Consider the following 25,909-nt stretch of genomic DNA (forward strand, 5'->3'; position numbering starts at 1 on the left):
ACTGTACTCCCAGTGGCTCAGGAGGCTGAGGAAAGAGGATCATGAATTCAAAAGCCAGTCTCAGCAACTTAATAAGGCCCTAAGCAAGTTGGCAAGACCCTGTCTCAAAATAAAAAATAAAAAGGGTTGGGGATGAAGCTCAGTGGTTGAGCGCCTCTGTGTTCAATCCCTGGTATCAATAGAACAAACAAAACAATTTGATAAGTACTATGCTCAATACCATTTTTTGATTAAACTATCAGTACAAATCATATGTGAGCATCTTGGAGTATTATATACAATATGCTTATATTCTAATAATTTTGCTCAATTGTGCACATGAATTTCTATTGTTTGCAGTCATTTGTAAGACATCTTCTTTCAAATTACACTTGAATTTCCTTTCATAACTGGTATCATACAGAGATGCATTGTATAGGTGTCATGGAACAACAGAAAATATTTAATTTATGATAAATATGAGCATATGTTATGGGAATTTCACCTTATTTTTTAAAAGTTATTGATATAAGAACATGAACTAGTAGACATCTATAAATGCTGTAAACAATAAAAATGTTAATAAACTTAAAATTTTAGATGAGTGAACAAATTCTTAGAAAATAACTTCCTAAAACTAGCCCAAGAAAAAAAGAAAAAACAGAATAGCTCTATAATCACTAATGAATTGAATGAGTGTCAAAAATATCACAAAAAGTCTTCAGTCCAGGATTCATTGGTAAATTCTATCCAATACGGAGGGGGGGGGAGGGGGACAGTGACTTCATTTTAACACACTCCATACTGCAAAAAAAAAAAAAAGAAAGAAAGAAAGAAAATGCCCTAAGTGATTGACAGGATAAGAAAAGTATATGCATCAATCTATCTCACACATGAATGTTAAAAAAAAAAAAAAACTTATAAATATTAGCATATCAAATTAAGCTATATCTAAAAAAGATTATGTCCTAGTTGGGTTTGTTGCAGACATGCAGATATATTTTCCATCTCTCTCACTCTCTCTCTCTCTCTCTCTCTCTCTCTCTCTCTATATATATATATATATATATATATATATATAAAACATGAGGTGATCTATATAATACATGTAAATCAATAAACTTTACCAAATTAAAAAATTTTGAGATCTCAATATACACAGGAAAAGCATTTAATAAACCTAAAAATCATTCACAATTTAAAAGAACCCTCAGTGACTTAAGAATAGAAAGAAACTTCCATAATCAGATAAGGAAGAGTTATAAGAAAAACTAACACGAAATATTACTACATATAGTAAATTAGTCAGACTGGGGTATAGCTCAGTGGTAAGAGCACTTACCTAGCACACACATAAGACCCTGGGTTATATTCCCAGTGTGTGTGTGGGGAGGGGGAGAACACAGTGACAAATCCACACTTGGCACAGAAAAGAGGTGGCCCTAGACTGGTAAAAAATAATAACAACAACAACAAAAGATGGAAGTAAATAATAAATTGTGCTGGAAAAAATGGGTAGTCAGGTAAAAAAGAAAAATGACACCTGACACCTGACCTCTGACTTCACATGTTACACAAAAATCAAGGATTTTTGGATTAAAAACACCTAAAGGTGGAAAGAAGGCTATGACATCAAGCTTTAGACAAAAATAGAAGACTATCTTTATACCCTAGGATAGGAAAAGCTATGTTGAACACACAGAAATCACTACCATAAAGGAAAAGATTGGTAATTTGACTGTATTAAAATTTGGAACAATATAAGACCAAAAGAAGTCAAACTCAGAGAAGATACCTGCAACATTTAAAACTAGTAAAAGAAAGAATAAAGAACTCCTATAAAGAAAGGAAAAAAAAAACAAAAACAAAAACAAAAAACAAAACCTCCTTCCAAAAAGACAAAAAAAGACAACCTAATAGAAAAATGAGGCACAACATTTGGAATAGCTACCTCAAAAGACAAAATTCATATCAACAAAAACAAGGGCAGGAGATGTACCTCTGGTAGAATGCTTGCCCAGCATGCAGGAGGCCCGGGGTTCAGTCAATAGAACCATGGAAATAAATAAATAAAACAAATGAAAAGTTGTCAAATCTCAGCAATATGGAAATGGAAATTAAAATCTCAATGAGATACCATCAAACAATCATCTCTGATATTATATTGTTGTGGACATACTTTCCCTCGATATGTAAAATACACTGGTGTAAGTGTGCACCTGGATGTATGTGCAAGTATGTTCCAAACAACATAACTGCAACACAACAATAAGCAACACAAATGTCCATCATGATTTCATAAATAAATTATGGCATGGTCCATATAAAGTTTTAACACCTTCCAGCAATGAGAAAAAAACAAAACAAAACAAAACTGTATCTAAACACATCTCGAATAAATTTCACAAATTTAATGTTCAGTAAAAAAGGTGAGAAATCATATTCTATGATTTCATTTACATGAAGTTCAAAATAGACAAATAATATGCTTTTGGGTACTTTCAAAGGTAAGCAAAGAAGTGGTTTCACACACACACACACACACACACACAAAAAAAAAAGGGGGGGGAGTAGTGGTTACCTCAGGATGAAGCTGAGAGTTTGCTAAACAGCATAAGAAGGGCTTCTAGAATGCTGGTAATGCTCTATTTTTGATTAAGCGGTATTATTTTTCAAGTTCTCTCAGTGCCTATTACATCAAAATCATTAAGAGTTCAAAGCCAGTCTCAGCAACAGCAAGGCACTAAGCAACTCAGTGAGACCTTGTCTCTAAATAAAATACAAAATAGGGCTGGAGATGTGGCTCGGCGGTTGAGTGCCCCGAGTTTAATTGTCTAATACAAAAAAACAAACAAACAAAAAACTGTTAAGAGGTAAAGAAACTCAGCCAGGCATGGTGGTATATACACCTGCAATCCTAGCAAGTTCAGAGGTTGAGCCAGGAGGATCTCAAGTTTGAGGGCAGCCTTAGCGTGGTCCTCATCAACTTAGTGAGATCCCATCTCAAAATAAAAAATTAAAAAGGTGGGCTGGGTATGGTAGTGTGCACACCTGTAATCCCAGTGGCTCAGGAGGCTGAGAAAAGAGGATTGTAAGTTCAAAGTCAGTCTCAGCAAATTAGTGAGGCCCTAAGTAACTTAGTGAGACTCTATCATAAGATAAATAATAAAAACAGCTGGGAATGTGGCACAGTGGTTAAGTGCCCCTGGGTTCAATCCCCTGGTAACAAAAAATTTAAAAATTAAAAAGTAAAAAAGGGGCAGGCATGTAGCTCAGTGATTAGGTGTCCTCAGGTTCAATCCCCAGTACCTTTAAAAAAAAAAAAAAGAGGTAGAGAAATCCAGTAAAACACACAGATTCTGCAGCTCACATTACAGACTAAAGGAATGATTTGAGAATTTCTAGAGCACAATGACTTAACAGGTGACTGAAGCTCTGTATGGCTTGATAAAATGAATGAGTCAAGGACAAATGTTGTGTAAACAAAATCATTAAAGAGAGAGCAAAAGTCAATGCAGGATCAAAGAAAATCCAATAAAAACTGTAGAAGAAATATGGAGGAGGGGAACTCAAAAGAGCTACAGTGAAGATGAAGTAGAAGAGCAGTCTGTCAAGAGTATCAACTACCCGCCACAGAAAAGGAAGGTAGATAAAGATAGTAAAGGGACACTGGTAAACTTAAAAGCAAAATTATGAATTATGGCTGGGTTTGGTGGTACACACCTTTAATCCCAGTAACTTGGGAGACTGAAGCAGGAGGATCACAAGTTCAAGACCAGCCTCAGCAATTAAGCAAGGCTCTAAACAACTTACTGAGACCCTGACTCAAAATAAGGGGTGAAGATGTGGATCAGTGGTAAAGCGCCTCTAGGTTCAATTCCCCAGTACCAAATTAATTAAATTTAATTATGAATCTAAAGGGGAACAATATCTTACCTCAAGAAGAAAGTCTATTTTTTCTCTGTTAGGTCTAAGAAACAGCTGGTTAAATTGAACACTAATTGTTCTACCTTCCAATATATCACGGACTGTGTTGCAGGCACAGACTTTAAAACAGATTTCATCTAGAGCTTCATTTCTGTAAAAAAGTAGATCCACTGTTATTTTTATTATTTTTTAAAAGGTGTATATTACAACAATAAATTCACAAAAATGAGTCATTTATTCCTTTTGTCATTTTTATCTTTCCCTTTCCAGAAATGGGGATCAAACTCAGGGCCTTACAAATATGCTAAGCAAGTCTACCACTGAGCTACCTCCCCAGCCCAGGCAATCTTACTTAAGAAGATTTTAGGATATTCAAACAAACTAGTAAATATCATATACCAAGTCAGGGGGAAAAAAAGAATAGGTTTTTAATTTATCAGGGGATAATTAGTTACAGATTAGGCAACAGAATTAATTCTGCTTTGTGTAACTTTCTCCCTGAAAGCACTTTTAAAACAAACTAGAAAAACAACTTTAGAATGTATCCTTTGGTTGTGTTCCCTTATATTAACAAAAGTGAAAGTAATGTCAAAGATTTGTAGATAAACTGGAGGTAGGTTTTTCAAAACCAGAAAGCACTTGCTCTTTTACTCAGAACCTGAAAAGTAATTTGTCAACTTACTCACCCTTGTTGAGCTTTCTGAAAGAGTTCTCTTAGCACTGATTGCCGGAACTGGACAGGTAAACTGAAGGTTAAATTATCTTCAATGAAAATCTGTATAACCTCCTAGAACACATATATAAAATTGTATCCATTTCAAAAATCATGGCAGTTTTTTTACTTTAAAAAATTCTTTCTATACTGGAAAATACAAGTTGAAGAATATCATAAATATATTTTACTGGGAAAACATTCTCTTTCTAAAATTCTAAAATTAGATTAAGAATAAAAATCATCATCAGGGCTGAGAATATAGCTCAGTTGGTAGAGTGCTTGCCTTGCAAGCCTAAGGCCCTGGGTTCGATCCCCAGCACCACGCAAAAAAAAAGAATAAAAATCATCTGCCACTGAAACTCCCCATCATGTACAACCACAAGAATGGAATACTAATTAGAATAAGTTATACTCCATGTACGTATAATATGCCAAAATATACTCTGCAATCATTCATATATAAAAAGAACAAATGAAAAAATTATATTAAAAAAATTATCCTTCCAGGCACAGTGGTGCATAACTGTAATCCCAGCAGGTCGGGAGGCGAAGACGGGAGGATTTCAAGTTCAAAGCAGCCTCAGCAACAGTGAGGCACTAAGCAACTCAGTGAGACCCTGTCTCTAAACAAAATACAGAACAGGGCTCGGGATGTGGCTCAGTGGTTCAGTGACCCCTGAGTTCAATCCCCAATACCAAAAAAAAAAAATTCTCCCTTTTTTTAAAGTTGAAAATCATGGATCAAAAAATGAGAGGTAGGGGAAAATAAATCAGTGAGAAGCAATCCAAACTCTTTATAAAAAAATTTTTAAACTTTAAATTTGCTTCACAGAACAAATATTTTAAAAACTAATAATTTAAATCATCTAGAAAAAACATATACTAAAAAAAATTCTAGTAAATGTAAATGATATTAAAATATTAGTCAATTATAAAAATACCCACATTAGTAAAGTTATTTTTTTTCCTCTTAGTCTTGTCAAGCAATGGAAAACGAAAAAAGAAAGAAGGGGTGATAGGGTGGGGAGATGGGAAGAGGATTTCTGAAAACGAAGCTAATCAGTCACTACCACAAAAGTGCTGATAAAAGTGTTTTCAAACTGTAGAACCACTGGGCTTATAAACCCAGCTACTTGCCTATAATTCTAGCACTAGGAAGGCAAAGGAAGAAGGAGAGCAAATCTGAGGTCAACCTGGGCAACTTGTAGTTCAGTGGTATAGCACTTGCCTAGCATGAGTGAGGCCCTGGGTTCAATGATTCCCAGAGAAGAGAAAAAAAAAAAAAAATCGGTATATTACCATATGGACCCTCGTCTATAAGTCTGCTCTAGAGAGTGGCTAACCGAAAGATCTCTAGACTTAATTCACCCACATCTATAATTCATGTTCAAGAATATTTAATTTTCTGCCAGGTGCAGTGTCTCACACCTATAATTCCAAATTCAAAGTCAGACTCAGCAATTTATCAAGACCCTAAGCAATTTAGTAAGACCTGGTCTCAGAATCAAAAATAAAAAGGGCTGGGGAGGTGGCTCAGTGGTTAAGTGCCCCTGAGTTCAATCCTAGTATAAAAAAAAAAGAAAGAAAGAAAGAAAGAAGAAAATTTAGTTTTCTCAGGGCTGGGGTTTTGGCTCAGTGGTAGAGTGCTTGTCTAGCACATGTGAGGCACTGGGTTCAATCCTCAGCACCACATATAACTAACTAAATAAAGGTATTTTGTCCATTTACAACTAAAAATCTACTTCTTAAAAAAGAAAATTTAATTTTCTAACATAGGGGAAAGCAATATTAAAAGAAGAATCAGGAACAAGGGAAGAAAGTATTGTTCCCGCCACCCCTTCATCTATGGAAACATAAAACTGAAAGTAAGTTACAGCTTTGTCATTTCATGATTTCAGTTTTGAGTTAAATAACATTAAGGCACTGTTCACTATCTAGAATGAAAGTTTTTCAATAAATACTTCAAAGTACACACTCTAACTTCCAGTGATTTCATTACAAAGCTAAAGATAAGCACTGAGGTGCAAGATAGCTCAACACCCTGAGATGACAACCAAGCTTAAGAGCACGTAGGCTTTGCAAATGAGCGTAACAACCTAACAAAACCACTTTGTTCATACTCTCCTCCTGCTGTAGTATTACAAAGGTGAATAAAGCTATGATACAAAAATATACTTTCAAAATGAACAAAAAACTTCAAGATCCATAAAATTAAAAGCTATCTACCTATAACTTAAGTTAAAAGTTCTGTTTCTAGAGTTTCTTACAGAATTAATTTATGATGGGCGAATTCTATTCGGTCAAAAAAGGACAATATCAATAATAAAAAAAAAAATCTGTGTAGTTAACACTTATGAAATGTGGCAACTATTACCACTACTTTTTAAGCCAGTCAGTGGATTTAAGTGATGTGTCCAAATCATACAACTGGTAAATGGTAAAATCACGACTGGAACTCAGTTTTTTTGTCTGGTTTCCAAAACTTTTCAGCTATACCAGTGCATCCCCATCATATATCTTACCTGATAGTTACCAGATCTCAAACAAATGTGGACTTGACTATATGGAGTCAATTGTTGAGAGGTACTATCAGAAGAAGGTACAAGAACATCACATGCTTGACAATAGCCAGCTAACCGCTTCTCATCTATGGTACAATGAAGAGATAATGAACCTATCTGTAAAGTAAGAGTTATATATCATTATCCATTAATGTAATATAAACAATAATCTAGTACCCCCTTAATGTTCTTAACAGTACAAGAAAATGATAACAGAAAGTTATCATCTGGAAGAACCGTAAAAAATGAAAAGGTTAAACACTTAAAGGAGGGATCAGCAAAGTACTATTCATAGGACAAATGCAGCCTGGGGTCTATTGTTTATTAGTTCACTGAGATAAAAACAATTTTTAGGATTGTAAATGATAACAAAAAAGAATGTCAGACAAAGACTGAATATGGACCACAAAGTCTAATGTATTTACCACCTGCCCCTTTACCCCTCCCACACCAAATTTTTTTTTTTTTTTTTTTTTTTTTTTGCCAATCCCTGGTTTAAAGTTTTGGGGTCAAATTAAAAAAAGAAGACATTATCATTTCTCTATCCAGGCATGAAAAGTAAGACATTAACGAAGAATGAACAATGTTAAAAACAAGTTTACACATTTTTAAATACATGTGAGTCAGAAATGCAAAGGAGATAGTACAGAAAACTCTAACTCTTCAATTAGGAAGAAAAGAAATGCTGCTGCCAAAAACATCTTTTTTAAGAGAAACATTTGAGAAAGTGAGGGTTTTACATTACTATACTTTTAAAAACGCACTGAAATTAGAAATCTGATGAGGTCCTTGGGCAAGGTTAAATTGGAATTCCTAATAGATCTATAAAAGATCTAGTCTAAGGGTATAAGCTCCACAGCAGAACACTTGCTTAGCATGCATGAAGCCCTGAGTTTGATTCCCATTAACACACACACACAGAGAAAAGAACAAACTAAATTAAATCTCAAAGGCATTTTAATTTCTCTAAGGAAAGAAGAGATTGAAGCAGGGATGTTTCCAAGCACATGGCATACAAAAACATAGTTATAAACCTTAAAATGTAGTCATCTCTATCAATATAGCAGTACTGAATTCAGGGCCTCACACATGCTACACAAGTGTTCTACTGAGGATTGAACCCTGAGGCACACTTTACTCCTGAGCTCCATCCCCATCCTTTTTATTTTGAGACAGTCTCACTGAGGTGCTGAGGACCTTACTAACCTACCACGTATGGCACAAATTTGTGATCTTCCTGCCTCAGCCCCCTGTCTCTGGGACTACACACAATGCTACCATGCCCAGCAATAATCAGATTTAAAGTCTATCCTCAGTAGGAATTAAGGTAAATTTTTAAAGATATTATATTTCACCCTTATTAACAAAATAAATTTTAATACTAATGATTAAATACACTGATTCAAGTAAATGAAGTGTAAAACACTACTGATCAGAAAAATAAAGCTGGAAAGCAATTGGGTTTTACAAATTTATTGCTTTTAAAAAATAACCACTAGGGCCTGGGGATATAGCTCAGATGGCAGAGTGCTTGCTTTGCATGCACAAGGCCTGGGTTCAATTCCCAGCACCACAAAAAAAAAAAAAAAAAAAAAAAAACAAACCAACACTGATATGGTAAGTATTTATAGGAATTAAACAATTCTAAAATCTGAACAGAAGTTTATTCTTAAGACACAAATAAAGCTTTATAATAAAGAGTGAATATAACCTGAGCTGGGTTGTGGCTCAGTGATAGAACACTTGCCTAGCATGTGTGAGGCGCTAGGTTTGATTCTCAGTACCACATTAAAAAAAGTCCATCAACATCTAGAAAAATATTAAATTAAAAAAAAAAAAAAAAAGTGAATAACATAGCCAGGAATCATGGTGCACACCTATAATCTCAGCTATTTGGGAGGCTGAGGCAGGAGGATAATAAGTTCAAGGTTAGCCTGGACAACTTAGCAATACCCTATCTCAAAACAAAATAAAATTAAAAATTAAAAAGGGCTGGGGAGGTAGCTCAGTAGTAGAGCACTCCTGGGTTTAATTCCAAATAAAAATAAAAATAAAAAAATAAAAAAAGAGTAAATAACCTAAGTGCCCAAACATAAAGGAAATAAAGTTAATCAAAGAACACCCACAAAATCAGGCACGGTGGCACACATCTGAAATCCCAGTTGCTTGGGAGGCATAAGGATCACAAGTTCAAAGTGAGCCTCAGCAACAGTGAGGCACTAAGCAACTCAGTGAGACCTTGCCTCTAAATAAAATACAAAATAGGGTTGGGGATGTGGCTCAGTGGTTAAGTTCAATCCCTGGTACCAAAAACAAAACAAAACAAAAAAATCACACACATCAGAATGATAAATTTAAAATGCCTTTTCAAAGACTTAAGCAAGATACAAAATATAATACAATATGAGCTGAATTGTTTAAGGACATACAGAAAGTGGCTGCCTGGCATGGGTGAAGCACTGGGTTCCATCCTCAGCACTACATAAAAATAAATAAATAAAGGTACTATATCTATCTACAACTAAATATATTTTAAAAAGAACATACAGAAAGAAGAAAATATGATTAAAAGGTAAAAGGGGGAGCTGAAGAAATAGCTCTTGTTGGATAGCACTTGCCTAGCATGCGCAAGGACCCTGGTTCGAATCCCCAGCCACTCAGAGGGGAGGGAAAAAAAAAGGTAAAAGGGGTTACTTCCAGGTAGTAGTAATATAGAATTTTTTTTTTTAAACCAGTTTTTAGTACTTTTTTGAACTCTTCAAATTTAGTGCAATTGAACACACTGAGGTTTTTTCTGTTAGTGGTACTGCTGAGGACTGAACCAGGGCCTTACACATGCTAAGTATGCTATCACTGAGCTACAATACCCTCCCCCCAAAATGTTTTTAATCTTCAGGAAAATTAAAGCCAAAAAATCTATAGATGATGATTGTATTTACCTCTGCAATTAGTTCTTTGGTTCTAAAAAATTTTTCTCTGGCATTTTCGTAAACTGCTGAATTTGTGGAGCCTTGCTGGAAGTATGCTGCACCCAAATCGTAACATACCTAAAATGGAATGAATACCAAAATTGCTTAATAATTTTCCACAGACTTTAAAGTTGACAGAACTCAAAATGATCTTTATGTCAGGAAAACCAAGGAAAAAAGATAGAGGTAAAAAAAAAATTTTTTTTTGATGAATAATAAGATAGAAACTAACTCCCACTCACTTAAGCAGAAAACTCATTTAATGATAAGATTTCTGTTAGCCTATAAAACTATTGTGAAGGCCAAAGAATCAGGTGAGGAAAACAAAAGAGGCAAGGGAGTCAAGTAGTCAGGACAAGATCCAAAACTGATGCGGGTACCACTGTAACCCATCTCAACACTAGATTCCATAGCTTATGTCACCCACAGCCACCAGTACTTGACACCAAAGGCGGCCGCTGCATTCTCCAAGTACTGCCCCTTGAAACTATATTTAACTAGTGATGCTGCTACTGCCTACCACAACAGATTGTCTATCAGTACCACTTCTTCTATCTATAGGATGCTAATTCAGTTTAAATTAACTGTACTCATCTGTGATATGCCTACCTTCAAGCTGGATGAAGCTTAGTGACACTAAGTCACTATTTAGTTTTGAGTTTCTAACCTAAGAAGCAGGGTCTGCTTTCCACCAAGTCCCAAAGATAAGGAATTCTTCCAACATAGAAGAGGGAAACAGATGCTAGGGAGTCCCCCAAATGGGGAGGAAAACAAAAATCTATCATAATAGACCAACTAAACAGGAATTTAGATTGATGGCTAAAAATACTACTTTTCCAGTTGTCTTTTCCTAAAGGCAGAATTTCTATATTTTTCCAGGAACTTTTTTTAGACTGATGCCCAGATTCACTAAAAGCACACCTACCTCAAAGAAAACTCAGATTTTGTCACTTTGGTCATTTAAAGAATACTAAGGTCCAAGGCTGGGGCTGTGCTCAGTGGCAGAGCACTTGCCTGGCATGTATAAGGCACTGGGTTCAATTCTCAGCACTGCATATAAATAAATAAACAAAGGTCCATCAACAACTAAAAAAATATTTTAAAAGTAAAGAATACTAAGGTCCTGCCAGGAGTGGCACACACCTATAATCCCAGTGACTTGGGAGGCTGAGGGAGGAGGATTACAAATTTTAAGGTCAGCAACTTAGTGAGACCCTCGGCGGCTTGGCAAGACACTGTCTCAAAATTTAAAAAAGGACCAGGATGCAGCTCAGTGATAAAGGGCCCTGGACTCAAATTCCAAGACCAAAACAAAAATATAGGTTCCAGAAAGTGACATGGAAAACATGGAACCAAACACTAGCAGAGCCCAGGCTTAAATCCAGATTCCTAGACTCCTAATATTAAGCAGCACATTTATTCTACACATGGCTGAGAAAGCAGTTGTTTTATTTATTTTGGTGCTAGGGAATGAAGACAGTGCTTTGCATGCACTCTACCACTGAGCTCACCTGTCCCCATGTAAGTCTACTTGAGCTGACTTAAAAATTCTTCAATTATCCCCCCACCGACCCCCCAACCCTGGCCATATAGGAGAAAGTACAATCTCACTGACCAATCTTTAAGGATCCCAGCATCTGCCTTAATTTTTCTCTCAAAGTCTCTTTTCCTGTATTGTAATCACATCAGTCTTCTCAATTTCCCATTCGCACAGTATCCCAGAAACAAGTGAACTTCATTCTACACACCTTATTTCCATTTATGCCAAACAAAATTTAGCCAACGAATGCTTATTCTTCTTTCAAATACCTAAGCTATAATGGTGTCTGGTACTCATTATGGAACACTTCTTTATTGTTATGCTTTATACACAGTTTATTCTGTTCAATGAATCAAGGTTAATTCTCATCAGCCTCTACCCTGCTTTGTACTATTTAGTCAACATCAAATATCTGCCTGATTTTCATTCTAGAGAGCCTTTTGTATCTGCAGTGAAGGGTGCTAAAGGATTAAAACACACACACACACACACACACACACACACACACACAATAGTTTAATGTAATTCTCCTTTCCAAGCAAAGAGAATACAAAAAAATTAAGTTCTTTCTCAAGTCTTACTACAGTAAATAATAAGCCACTAAAATGAGTTTACATTCTATAGTTATAAGGTGGTCAACAGATTGAAAAACAAAACTAAAAATGAGATAATGAAACCAACTACACTAGACAGAAACAGCTCCCCCCTCCCAACCCCCACCAGTGATACTGGGGATTAAACCCAGGACCTCACTCACATTAAGGTCTAAGTTGCCTGGCTGGTGTCAAACTTGCGATCCTACCCGAGCCTCCTCAGTAACTGGGATTACAGATGTGCACCACTAAGTTCAGCAAGCCTTCGTTTTATGGTAAATGATACAAATACTTTTGAATCTTAAGTGAATTTTAGTATTATAAAGATTCTTTAAACATTACCATGTGGCAAAATCAGTTATTACCACTAATTTTCAATTCCGAAAACAGGAATTATAACTCAGCTATGTAATTAAGAGAATATCTGATAAAACTAACCTAGCACATCTAAGTGTTTTATAGTTTTGTTTTCTAAATATTTTTTAGTTGTCAATGGATCTTTTATTTTATTTACTTATACGTGGTGCAGAGTATTGAACCCAAGGCCTCACACATGCCAGGCAAGCGATTTATCACTGAGCCACAACTCCAGCCCAGCTGTTTCCCCCCTGCCCCCAGGTTATGTCAACTACCATGTGGTGAAGATCAGATCAGAAGTGTTGCCAACAGTTTGTTTGTTTTTGTTCTTTTGGGAATGGAATTCAGAGGCACTTTAACCACTGAGCTATATTCCTACCCCTTATTACTTTTTATTTTGAGAGAGGGTCTCACTAAATTGCTTAGGGGCTCGCTGAATTGCTGAGACTGGCCTTGAACCTGTAATCTTCCTGCCTCAGCCTCCTGAGTCACTGAGATTACAAACATGAGCCACCACACAGCACCAACAGCTTTTTAAACAGATTCTGAAAGACTATAAGATACACAGTAAATACCAGAAACATTCTCACATGCAAGTTTCATCAATGATTACTACTACAAACTTTTCTTTTTTCCTATGAACTCTTATCTCACCAGGTTTTGAAAAACTTATTACCTTCAACTGTGGAGTCAACAAATCTGAAAAGTCCCTTTACAACACCATGTTAACTACTTCTGTCCCTTTCCAGAATTAGTCATGAAAATATTCATACCAATTACACAAAGAATATAGATTAAAGGTACTAATCTAAGGGACCTCTTTAGGTAGTAATCAATGACCACTTTAAAATTTCTATTGTACTCAAGGTTCTATGTCAGTAAAATGCAGAAGCCAGGCAAGGTAATGCATACTGTAATCCGAGGGATTCGGGAGGCTGAGGCAGGAGTATCACAAGTTGAAGGCCAGTCTCAGTCACTTAGCAAGACCCTGTCTCAAAATTAATAAAATAAAAAGGACTGGGGATATAGCTCAGTGGTAAAGCACCTCTGGGTTCAATCCCTAGTATCAAAAAAAATTTTTTTAAATAAGAAGGGCTTGGGATATAGCTCAGTGGTAGAATACTCCTGGACTCTACCCCTAATACAAAAACAACAAAAAGCTAGATATTTTCTCTAGGAGCCTAGATTTTCAGTATAGCAAAATAGTAGTTTGGAAGGTTTTGTTTGGTTTTGATCTAATTAGACTTCTAATGTCATGAATAAACTGCAAATCAGTCTTACACTCACTGTATTCTCAGTATTTAAACTGTCTTCTAAATACAATTGGAAAACTATTTCAGAGATAATAGAGCACAAGAAATTTTCCTTTTTAGAAAAATCTCAAATCTTATAAATTGTGTAAAATATAAATTCAAACTTAATAGCATCTTCAGTCAAAACCGAAAAGGCAGAAATAAGTTCAATTAAAAGTACCAGAATGATCTCATATTAAACAAAAAATTTTGTCATGCAGTAATAAAATATAGAAATAAATACCTGGCATTGCATTTCCTCAGTTTTGATTTTCAATCCTGCAGTAGAACTCTCGGTCTCTCCATTTACCATGCCAGGTTCCACAGCCAATAAATCTAGAGTTCTCATTGTATGGACATAAAGATCCTTGTTTAATTTTAGGGCTGCCTCCAGTACTAAAATAGAATCAGCTGCTTGTTCTTTTAGCTATAAAATACAATAAATGAATTAAAATACAAAAATAGTGATTATATTAACCAAAAAATATTTACAAGATACTTAGTAGCTTGGGTACTGAGCTAGTTTAAAAAAAAAAAAAAAAATTCCAACACAGCAAGAATACAATTAAATTTATTGAAATGAAGTTATCTTAAAGGAAAAAAAAATTAAAAAATTAAAAGTTCCTACTATGAAATCAGAAAACAAAATACAGAAATATTGCTTTTTTTCATAAAAGGTTAGTAAAAATTATTTTAAAATTTGCACTGCTGGGTGTAGTAGTACATGCCTGCAATCCTGGTGATTCAGAGAGCTGAGGCAGGATTCCAAGCTTAAGATCAGCCTCAGCAATTGAGAGAGGGCTTAAGTAAGTTAGGAAGACCCTGTCTCAAAATAGAAAAAAATTTTAAATGGCTGGGGATGTAGCTCAGTGGCAAGGCACCCCTGGGTTCAATCCCCAGTACAAAAAACAAAATTAAAAATAAAAGTTTGTAATGGTGTAGTGATGCACATCTGTAATACCAGAGTTTGAGAGGCTGAGGCAGGAGGATCATGAGTTCAAAGCCAGCCTCAATAATTTATCGAGACCTTAAGCAACTCAATGAGACCCTGTCTCTAATATAAAAAAGGGTTGGGGATATGTCTTAGTGGTAAAGTGCCACTGGGTTCAATCCATGATACCAAAAATAAATAACAAATAATAAAAATTTGCATTGCTCCACTTCTATTCAAGAAATGTCTGTATGCCTCAAAGCATTTTACTAGGCACTAGGTAAAATGACTCAGGGTTTTTGTTTCCATATTCCATATTCTACAGCATATTTCTTGTATATAGATAAAGATTATTTACCATCCCTCCCTTTACAATATCTCTGGGATACTGTAGGTATTAAACAGAAATAATATTTAAATTATAGGAAATCATCATTTTTTAAAAAAATGGTATGGACTGGGGGATATAGCTAAGGGGTAAAGTGCCTGCTACCACGAGTGTAAACCCTGGGTTCAATTTCCAGCAACCTCCCCCCACCCCCAAAATTACAATTTTCTGAATATAGGAATAATTTCTTTGGGAGAGAGAGGGGTACTGGGGATTGAACTCAGGGGCACTTGATCACTGAGCCACATCCCTATTCCTATTTTGTATTTTTATTTAGAGATAGGGTCTCACTGAGTTGCTTAGTGCCTCACTTTTACTGAGGCTGGTTTTGAACTTGTGATCCTCTGGTCTCAGCCTCAGCCTCCTGAGCTGCTGGGATTACAAGTGTGCATCACCATGCCCAGCATGATTATAGGAATAATTTTAAAAGACAAAGTTATATATGTTTCTTGTGGAATTTTTAGAAACACAATATATAATACATCACCTGTAATACTGATTTCTTAAATCATGAAACATTCAACAACAGAACTGGTGCTAAGAGTACTCTACCACTAGAGTTGAAACCTGTATAACTGAGTGTAGTATTAGCTACATTCTAAGAGTAAAAATTTCTGTCAATCATCTAGACCTCCTCAATTCTCACATACCTTAGAAGATGCATCTATTCATGCTAAAAATGTAATCCAGGACTGTTACAATGTAACTAATGCCAATACTTACCACTTTCAAAATGTTTTCTGTTAACTCTTTTTCCTGTTGCATCTGATTCATACTAAAAGATAAATAATTAAAGATCATTCAAATGTTATTCTCAAGACTAAAAAATTCTAAATTGAAAAGCATCATTTTTTTTAAGGTGAGTTTAAGTATTTTAATGCTACTACTTTTCATGCTTAAAAACACACACACACAAAATACCTACTTTTATGGAGGCTCAATAATTTGCCAGTATTTTCTCATCTGCTTTGCATAACAAAATTCTCAAGAGTAAAACTTACTGACAACAAAAGCTCATTTCTATAAAGTTAGAAAGTATGCTTTTGATCACTAAATGAGGATAAACTATTACCTGAAATTTAAGAATTAAACTTAAAACTTCATGTTCAAATTTTTGTAATTAGCTTTGATTTTGACAAAAAAAATACACTACTTTCAGATGAATGGCACAATTCCTAAAATGCTCCCCTACCTCTTCAGTGCTCTCTATCCCAGATTTCTAGAGCACTATCTGATTCTCCAACCCTCTTAACTCCTCCAAATAAACCTTTATGTAGGCCCTCTGCTCTGCTTCATCTGTAACAGGTTATTTAAAACTTGCAAATTTTTTAAAAATTCTGATTAAAAAATGCCTAGCAAGAGTCATATATGCCAACTTACACACTTAACTGAGGGGGTCCAGGTTTTGCCTGCTTGACAGGAAAACTACTTTGAACAATTGTCCTAATTGCCCTGAAGAAAAGACAGGAAAAACAAAATTTAATATACCAATAAATGTCACTTCGATTATTTCTTCAAATACTACTTAAAAGATTTGTAGCATAAATTCTCTGAAGTCTTGACATATATATGTATATATATATATATATATACACTTTATATATATATATATGTATATACACTTTAGCAGCATGCTTTTAATATACACATTCACAAATTTGCTCTATCAAAACATTCATAGCTCCAAAGATCCTCTGAGAATCCCCTAGGGCAGGACAGCCTTAAAAGCACAATCCTGAAAGCCAGAGTTCAATAAAACAGAGGTTGTCCAGCACATTCTGGGTTTATGAAATAATTTACCATCTATTGTAGAGAAGTATAGCCATGGCAGTGGTTGGAGGTAAAGTGGCCAGATCCATGTCAACATGCTTTGTCCCAGGAGGAACTTTACTGATGCAAAGCAGTTCATTTAGGAGCATATTCAATACTGGAACAGACAAACTTAAAAGAAACAAAAGGTACACGTTTGCATGTTAGCTGCTTCAGAAGCACAAAATATACAATTCTAAATCATCACTGAAAATAACTACATTGTTCCAAAAGGTCAAATCTTCAGGTCTGCCTATCAAATTTCAAAAAAACTTTTTAAGCTTTTAATTACAAAAAAAAATTAAACATACACAAAAAGTAGAACATGAACCCCCATCATCCACCTTCAACAATTATCAGCAAATGACCAATGTTTCATTTCTAATCTAACCCATTTTCCAAATTGTAAATATTTTAGATTATATCTCAGAAAATTAACTTTTAACATCATCACAGTATAATATATATTCCACATCTAAAAATTTTAAATTTGCTTATTATCATCAACTATTCGACTATCCATCTGGAGGGCTAGGGTTGTACACAGTGGTAGAACACTCGCCTAGCATGGGAGAAGCCGTAGGTTTGATCCCTAGAATCCAGGGAATAAAAAGAAAAAGGGTGTATCACATGATCAAGCAAGTTAAATCCTAAAAACATACCTCAAATACAAATAAAGTTCATGGGCAAAGATATTTAAGAGCCTGGGATTTATAATAGTGAAAAACTAGAAACAAACAAAATGACTGTCAATTAAGAAACAATTAATGATGTTAAGTGAAAAAAAAAAAATCAAAACAGTACACAAGATAAAATCACTACTTTGTTTAAAAATGTAAACGGCAGCTGAGCCCCGTGGCACATGCCTGTAATCCCAGAGATTGGGAAATTGAGGCAGGAGGATCAAAAGTTTAAAGCCAGCCTCAATGCAGTGAGGCCCTAAGTAACTTAGTGAGATCTTGTCACAAAATAAAAAAAACAAAAAGGGCTAGGGGTGTAGCTCAGTGGTGAAGTGTCTCTGGGTATCCCCAGGACCAAAAGGAAAAATGTAAAGAGCTGGGGGTGTGGTTTAGCAGTAGAGCACTTGCCTAACATTCCTGAGGCCCTGGGTTCAATTTTCAGCACTGAAAACACAAAAACATACCAAAAACAAGAAAATGTTAAAAAGTACTTCTCTTCAGAATTATTTCTTTTCTGAAATTTTCCCTATTTCCTATGACGTATTTCTTTTTAAACTAAGAAGAAGGGGATGAAAGCAAATAATTTTTCTAACCAAGGGTCTGATAGTATTTGTTTTTTTAAACAAAAAAGCCCTAATTAAAATCAGTCTTTTTTTTTTTTTTTTTGGTACCGTACCAGAAATGGAACCCAGGGGCACTTTACCAGTGAGCCACATCCCCAATCTTTATTATTTTTTGAGTCAGGGTCTCACTAAATTGCCGAGACTGGGCTGGAACTTGTGATCCTCCTGTCTTAGTCTCCCACATTGCTGAGATTACAGGCTGGTGCCACCATATCCAGCCAAATCAACATTTTAATAGTTTCCATGTTGTCCACCCTGGTCTCTAACTCTTGGGCTCAAGTGATCCTCCCACCTCAGTCTCCAAGTACTGGAACTCGAGGCACACCCTGCTTTAAATGCTTTTTGTACTTTGTGAAAAATACTTGCATATTTTACCAAGAAAATATAAGAAAAAAATTTTCATTTTAAAAGCCAATATCCTAAATACATACACAGAAATAAACAAAAATATGAAAACAGTACTCCGAATGAAATTTCATGTAAATCTTTATACCTTTTCTCTAATATGTCTAAGTCCCACTTCAAATGTGCAGCAACTTTAAGAGCAAGAAGTTTTAAAATACGATTTCTCTTGTTATCAGGTGGAGGTTGAACCTGGTTTTGTTCATTAACTGAAGGTTTGGAAGCCTGTTCCAAAAACTGGACTATAAGTTGAACTGGTGCAGGATCTAGGATTTAAAAGAAAATAAATTCCTAAATTTAAATTTTAATCATGGAGACACAAAAAGAATTCACCGTACTGTTTTTGTTTTGTCATAAATGCTTAATCTTATTTTTTTCAGGGCTGGGGATTGAACCCAGGGCCTTGTGCTTGTGAGGCAAGCACTCTACCAACTGAGCTATATCCCAGCCCTGTTTTGTCATAAATGGAATCCAAACAGCTGTGCAGCTATAAGGACTAAGAAATACAATACATAAGAAATGCACCTGGGGGTTAAAGAAGAAGATCTAGAAGCATAGGTAAGGAAGAAGGGATAAAACAGTACAGAAGAAAGCACTTCACAGGAAAGATTGTAGTTATTCCCAGTTCAGCAAATGACCAATGCCAATTAGAAGAAAGAGGTGCAGGTTGTAGAACTATTGAGTCAACAGTTAGAGGACTCTCCAATAAGTTACCTCTCTGCACCTTCTCCCTCCAATGCAAAAGAGGAATAATACCGCCTATGTCACAGGATTATTCTGAGACTGAAATTAATTCAGATAACAGATGTAAAGAATTAAGTACAGTGCCTGGCATCCGGAAAACAATTGATTTCTGTCAAATGGAATGAACTAAAAAGACACAGTATATGTAATAAAACTGCCTATGTAAAGTACACTAACTTCTCACACTAGTCTCTGAAGACAACCTTTGGTTAAGGCCAGCCTGTTAAGAGTCAACCTATATTTGGATCTGAACTAAAGCAAGAAACCTAGGTTTTCATACCATTACCTCTTTCCAGAAATGCTTGGAGTTTCCCTCCTTTCCCCCAAAACGCCCATTTAAGTGGAATATTAAGCATTACCACCACTATGTAATACCAACTTGCAGTTGTATAGCAGTTCCTGCTTTCAAAGATTATAACACACAGCCAGCTTTGGAATATAAAATTCTCTCACTGCAGAACAAAAGAGTTAAACAAGAATCTAAGATAATAACTAGCGTCAGGCTCTGCATCAGAACAGGTGATTCCTCCCCACCTCCCTGAATTTATACCACCCCGGGTTAGTACAGATAGGGTCCGGGTGGCGGATGCGGTGGAGCACGCCTGTAATACCAGTTACTCCGGGAGCTGAGGCAAGAAGACCACAAGTTCAAGGTCAGTCTGGGCAACTTAGCGACACCCTATCTCAAAACAGGGCTGGAGACCTAGCCCAGTGGCGCTGATCTCCCTCTGAGTTCAACGTCCAGCACTGCGGGTGGGGATGGGGGGTTCCGGCCACCCTCCCCGACCCAAAGAGCCACTAGAGCCGTACTAAAACCCCAAACAGTGAAAAGGGTCTACAGAGGGCGAAAGGGCCTTGTTTCGATGACCCTCCGCGGCTGCATCCCTGCACAGGGATATTTAATCCAAGAGGGTTAAGTAGAGGCCCCAACACGCTTCGGTGGCCCAGAAATCCTGACCACCCAAAAGCTGCAGGTGCGACGCTTACCCGGGCAGGGCTTGCGCAGATGCTTCTCCAACAACGACTCCTCCAGCAGGAACTCGAACCAGCAGGTCTGCGGCGGGGTGCAGGGCCGACTGGAGGTGGCCGCCTCCCGGTCCGCAGCCTCCGCGCTCATCCTGCCCCCGCCGCCGCTACCACCAGGGGCGTTTCCGGGCTCCAACCTGACACTCGAACGCAGGCCCCAAGCCTGTGGTCTGCCGAACCGACCCAGAGAGAGGACACAATCGGAACGTCTGAGAAGCTCACAAGGCCCAAAATGGCGGCGCGAGCCGGAACTGAGCTCCTGGGTCCGCCTCCCTGCGTCCCCACCGCGCCTCCGGACCAATCGTCGTCTCAGTTTGTGATGGGGGCGTGGCCAACCCTCAGGCCACGCCTCTTTTGGGTTGCTAAGACAGACCGCTCAGTTTGACGCTAGATCCAAGAGGCGCTTTCCCGGTTCCATGAAAGTTCTTCAGCGAGAAAGCGAAGCACCTCATCCAGGGTTGCAGTGGGCCTCAGTGTTTTCGTAAATCCGAACATTACAGCTTCAAGTTGTGACTCGGGAAAGCTATCTTTGGTGCTCTCCATTTCTGAGATTTCCTCCCACCTACCTCCTCTGTACAGATGTCACCTATTATCGTGGGCACCGCTCCCCTCTCCGCCCAGCCCACGACACCTTCCTGGAGGGATGACTATATACAGTGAGATCAAATTTCCCTTCTACTTCTCAGGACTAGCTCTCAGTATTTAGCGCCTCAGCATTGATCCTCTTGATATCCCCCCTAGAGATACAATAAACCCCATATTACATTTACTCCATTCTGTAATGTTCTTGTATATTTTATTAATAAACAATACCAGTGAAGAGAATTAGTCCATTAGATCATAGACTGATTTAGAGTGTACTTACTACACTCCACCATTCTAAAACTTTTTTTTTTTTCCTTTTTTAAGACAGGGTCTCACTAATTTGCCTAGGTCGACTCCAACTCACAGCCCTCTAGCCTCAACCTCCCTTGTACTGGGATTGCAAGCATGTGCCACCACACCTGGCTAACGCTTGAGATAGGGAATTTAATATTTCTGTACCACAGTTTCCACATTTTAAAGCAGGGATAAAAATAATGCATAAGTTAGAGTTGATAACAGAATTAAAAGAGGTCAAGCTCAAGGAAAATACAGGTAAGTGATGATACCAGTGTGTTAATCAGTTTTCCATTGATATAACAAGTACCCGAAATTGGGTACTTAAAAGAGATTTAGTTAACTCACAGTTTTGGAAGTTGAAAGTCTAAGATCTGGTGACTATTAGTTTCACTCCCATTGAGAGTGTCATGGAAGATGGCATCACCATGGCAGGACCTTATGGAGAAGATATCACAAGAGAAAGGAAGCCAGAGAGATCCAGGGATCTGGTTTGGTCTGGTTTTTACAACACCTTGTTCTTATGAAAACTCATTCATAAAACTCATTCCATAATCCCATATGAAGGCAGTACCCCCATGATCTAATACATTGCTTCCACTAGGCCCCACCACCTCTCAATAACAACCTAGTGGGAGGGGGGGAACAATCTGGTCTGCATTCAAATGCTTTCGTTTACCATAGCAACAGGTAAGCTTTTTTTTTTTTAATATTTACTTGCCAATGGACCTTTATTTATTTGTGTGCTGAGAATAGAACCCAGTACCTCACACATGCTAGGCGAGCACTCCACTACTGAGCCACAAACCCAGCCCAACAGGTAAGTTTTTTTTTTTTTTTTTTTTGGGTGCTGGGGATTGAACCCAAGACCTTGTGCTTACAAGGCAAGCACTCTACCGACTGAGCTATCTCCCCAGCCCCCAGGTAAGTTTTTTATACCTAGAAAAATTGATAAATACTAGCTAATATATAGAACTCTTCTATTTGCAAAATATTTTCGTACACATGATTCTGATTTTCTCCTATAAACAAAACTGTTATATACCTTTCGTTAGAAAACAAAAGATTTCTGGATATTTCCACCATCTCATAGGTGATACCCATTCAACATTTATAAAATGCATTTCAAACCTGTGCCTTAGATATTCCCTATACTAAGATATGTTCCTGTCATATATCCTGTTACTGAAGTCAGAAACACGAGTGTCATCTTTTCTCCCTGTCACTTTTTATGCCTAATTGTCAAATAAAACATGCCAAATCTTACACACACACACACATTTAATCCCCCTACTGGTATTTTGTTAATTTAGGCTCTTCATATTTTAATAGTCTAATTCATGTTTCCCAAACTCTGTTATTTAGAGCCAGAAGGGCTCTTTGGAGGTTCTTGTGCATCTGGAAAGGTATGTGCGTACCGTGATGTACTGTAGGCTGACTTCCCTCTATTTCAGTCATAGCATATCTATTTTACATTGTTGGGCATTAGAAAGATCCATTAATCAACAAAAGGTTAGGACAGCTACTCTGGGTCAGGAACCATGCTAGATGCTGAAGATATAATGGTAAATAATATGGTTAACAAGGTCCCTGAAATCATAGAGCTCATAATGTAATAGGAAAGCCAGTTGTTTAATATGAATCCTGAAATTGTGAAGTTCTAACAAAGAGGAAGCCCAGGTTATATTAACCAAGACAAGATCTGAGGAGTGGAGGTAAATGGAAATGGTGAGTGTGGAAGTGCCATGAAGAAATTTGAAAAATGCATGGAAATTACCGTAAGTGAAAGGGGAGAGGAAGAGTTGTCTGCTGGGATAGGGTTGTGTGCAGGAAAACATCCAGAACCTAATTTACAGCACTTGTATAGAAGCTGAGGTAGGTGTAAAACAAAGCTGCCCCCCCTCTTCCCTTGCATCACAACCTAGCTTGTCAGTCTGAAAGTTGCTCTTCCCCGCCCTTTCCGGTGCAGCCATTTCCCCGCCTCCCAACTACTGTCAGTCTGTGAACATCCTAGCTAGCTATTGGTTCATCAGTCAGCTTGCAAGTATCCTTCTCCATTATCGGTCCTCTGTTAGCCCTGCCTGGATTGTTAAAGATAGCTTCACCGCCATCTTTTCTCTTTTGCTTTTCTCTCCCCCTGACTTGCTTTCTTTCTCCTCCTCGCTTTCCACTCTCTCTAGCGCGCGCCCTTTCTCTTTCCTTTCTCTTTTCCTCTCATTTTCTCTCTTACCCTGCAGGGAGACACTCTGTTTGCTTAATAAACTCCCTTATGTGATTTTCCATGTCTGGCATGGTTTTCATGGGATTCCTTACAGTAGGCAAAACCCTGACCTATTAGAATAATCAAAATAATTTGGATACAATTAGATCATAGAGATAAAGAGAATGGACTGGAGAAAGCATAGAGAGATCAGTAGGAGTTAATAGGCCATGTTAGGATTTTGGACTTGTTTTTTCTTTGTTTGTAAGTCTCTTACGGCTGCAATATTTAGAACAAGTTAGGGTAGAGTAAAAGTGAAAAGGTTCTGGTAAGTTTCAGAAACAGATAAGGAGGTGGTACACTGAAGCTCACAGGGAGAGAAAAGAGGAGGTAGAAGGAGAGGAGCTAATTCTGCAGGCTTATTTATAGTGGTCAGGAAGTGATTGGAAGATTTTAAAGAAAGAAATGACAAAATGAGGTTGATCTTTTAAATTGCACATTTTGGCTCCTTTTTTGGGGGGCGGGTTACTGGGGATTGAACCCAGAGGTGCTCTATCTCAAAGCTACACCTCCAGTCCTATTTATTTATTTGGACAGGACTTGGCTAAATTGCTAGGGCTAGCCTTGAATTTACAATCCCATTCACTTCAGGTTCCTCTATAAACAATGAATTAGAATGAGTTAAGAATAGGTAGTTAAGTTGTTGTGGTGGAGCATGCCTGTAATTCCAGTGGTTGGGGAGGCTGAGGCAGGAGGATCACAAGTACAAAGCCAGCCCCAGCAAAAGCAAGGTGCTAAGCAACTCAGTGAGACCCTGTCTCTAAACAAAATACAAAAGAAGGCTGGGGATGTGACTCAGTGGTTGAGTGCCCCTGGGTTCAATCTCCAGAACCCATCCCCAAATTAAATAAATAAATAAATAAATAAATAAGGAATATGTAGTTAGGTCTGGGGTTATAGCTTAGTAGTAGGGTGCTTGCCTGGCATGTGTGAGGCATTGAGGTTCAATTCTCAGTACCACATAAAAATAAATAAATAAAGGTACTGTGTCCATCTATAACTAAAAACGCTTTAGAAATATTTTAAAAAAATAGATAGCTAAACCAGGCGTTGTAGTGCACGCCTATAATCCCAGTGGTTTAGGAAGCTGAGGTAGGAGGATCAAACCAGTCCCAGCAATTTAGCAAGACCTGTCTATAAGTAAAAAAAAAAAAAAAAAAAAAAAAGGGGGTGGGGGACAAGCCGGGAAGGATGTGGCTCAGTGGTTAAGCGCCCTGGGTTCAATCCCCAATACCAAAAAAATAAAAGTAGGTAGTTAAGACAGGTGTGGTGGTGCACACCAGTAATTCCATCTGTTCAGGAGGCTGAGGCAGGAGGATCACAAGTTCAAAGCCAGCCTTGGGAATTTAGCAAGCTCCTGTCCCAAAATAAATATGGCTAAGTACCAAAAAAAAAAAAAGAAAAAAGAAAAAAAAAGAAAAGAAAAAAGAAGAAGAATTGGTGAGTTAAGGGAGGTTTTTTTGTTTTTGTTTTTTCCTGTCTTCTTATTTTTCTTGTTTGCCAGGAAAGACCTGAACATGTAGTTGGTAAAGATCCAGGAGAGAGGGAACAGTTAAGGACACAGGAAGATGAGAAGATGGTCTACCAAGCCAGGAAGCTGGCTGTTGACTGAAGGGATGTGTCTTCCCTGGAGTAGAAAGGAAGATCTGGACTCAGGAGGGCTCTTCACTTAGCTGGAGGATAGTTGAGGGTCCCTTCTGACAGCTTCTGTTTTCTCAAAATAGACTTTTTCTAGGGGCCCTCAGCTCTCTTCTGTCATGTCCTTGGTCATGACATTTTGCTTGTGCCTATGCATCTTCTTCCCTTCCGGGGAATAGTGTCTCACCTCTCTACATGTTTCCTCCATTGAAAAAAGAAAGGACTAAACAAATGGAAGGAAGGAAGGAAGAACATGTGCCATGATTTTGCAAATCTTTCTCCTCAAGTCTGCAGATAGAGATTCAACAACAAATTGAGAGTTAAAACAGGAGCAATTCCAACTGTGTTCAGACAAATCTCAGCTAGAGGAGTGTCTATATCACCCTTAGGTAAGACAGTTAACAAGTAATAAATTATTTTTAGGGGGTAGGGGTTCTTAACCATTGACTTATATCACCACCTCTGATTTTTTTTTTTTTTTTGAGAGCGTTTCATTAAGTTACACATACTGACCTCAATCTTGTGATCCTCCTACCTTAGCCTCCCAAATAGCTGGAGTGACAGGTGTGTGCCAACATGCCCAGTTAGAATAAATG

General features: G+C 37.3%; 1 protein-coding gene across 1 annotated transcript in view; it reads right to left on the reverse strand.

Moving 5' to 3' along the window:
• The window catches only part of Ints8 (integrator complex subunit 8), a 54,577-nt gene extending 33,799 nt beyond the window's left edge, over window positions 1-20,778 (reverse strand). The window contains exons 1-10 of the mRNA XM_047540693.1: window positions 20,498-20,778; window positions 18,858-19,032; window positions 17,053-17,193; window positions 16,633-16,704; window positions 15,976-16,027; window positions 14,178-14,360; window positions 10,122-10,229; window positions 7,144-7,299; window positions 4,593-4,693; window positions 3,916-4,057 (exon numbers count right to left, since the gene is read on the reverse strand). Of these exons, the coding sequence (XP_047396649.1) occupies window positions 3,916-4,057; window positions 4,593-4,693; window positions 7,144-7,299; window positions 10,122-10,229; window positions 14,178-14,360; window positions 15,976-16,027; window positions 16,633-16,704; window positions 17,053-17,193; window positions 18,858-19,032; window positions 20,498-20,627 (1,260 nt within the window). The 5' untranslated portion in view covers window positions 20,628-20,778. The remainder of the gene's footprint in view (window positions 1-3,915; window positions 4,058-4,592; window positions 4,694-7,143; window positions 7,300-10,121; window positions 10,230-14,177; window positions 14,361-15,975; window positions 16,028-16,632; window positions 16,705-17,052; window positions 17,194-18,857; window positions 19,033-20,497) is intronic.
• Window positions 20,779-25,909: the final 5,131 nt, after the last annotated feature.

This window comes from Sciurus carolinensis, chromosome 1 (genome assembly GCF_902686445.1).
Source record: "Sciurus carolinensis chromosome 1, mSciCar1.2, whole genome shotgun sequence".
Taxonomy (NCBI): domain Eukaryota; kingdom Metazoa; phylum Chordata; class Mammalia; order Rodentia; family Sciuridae; genus Sciurus; species Sciurus carolinensis.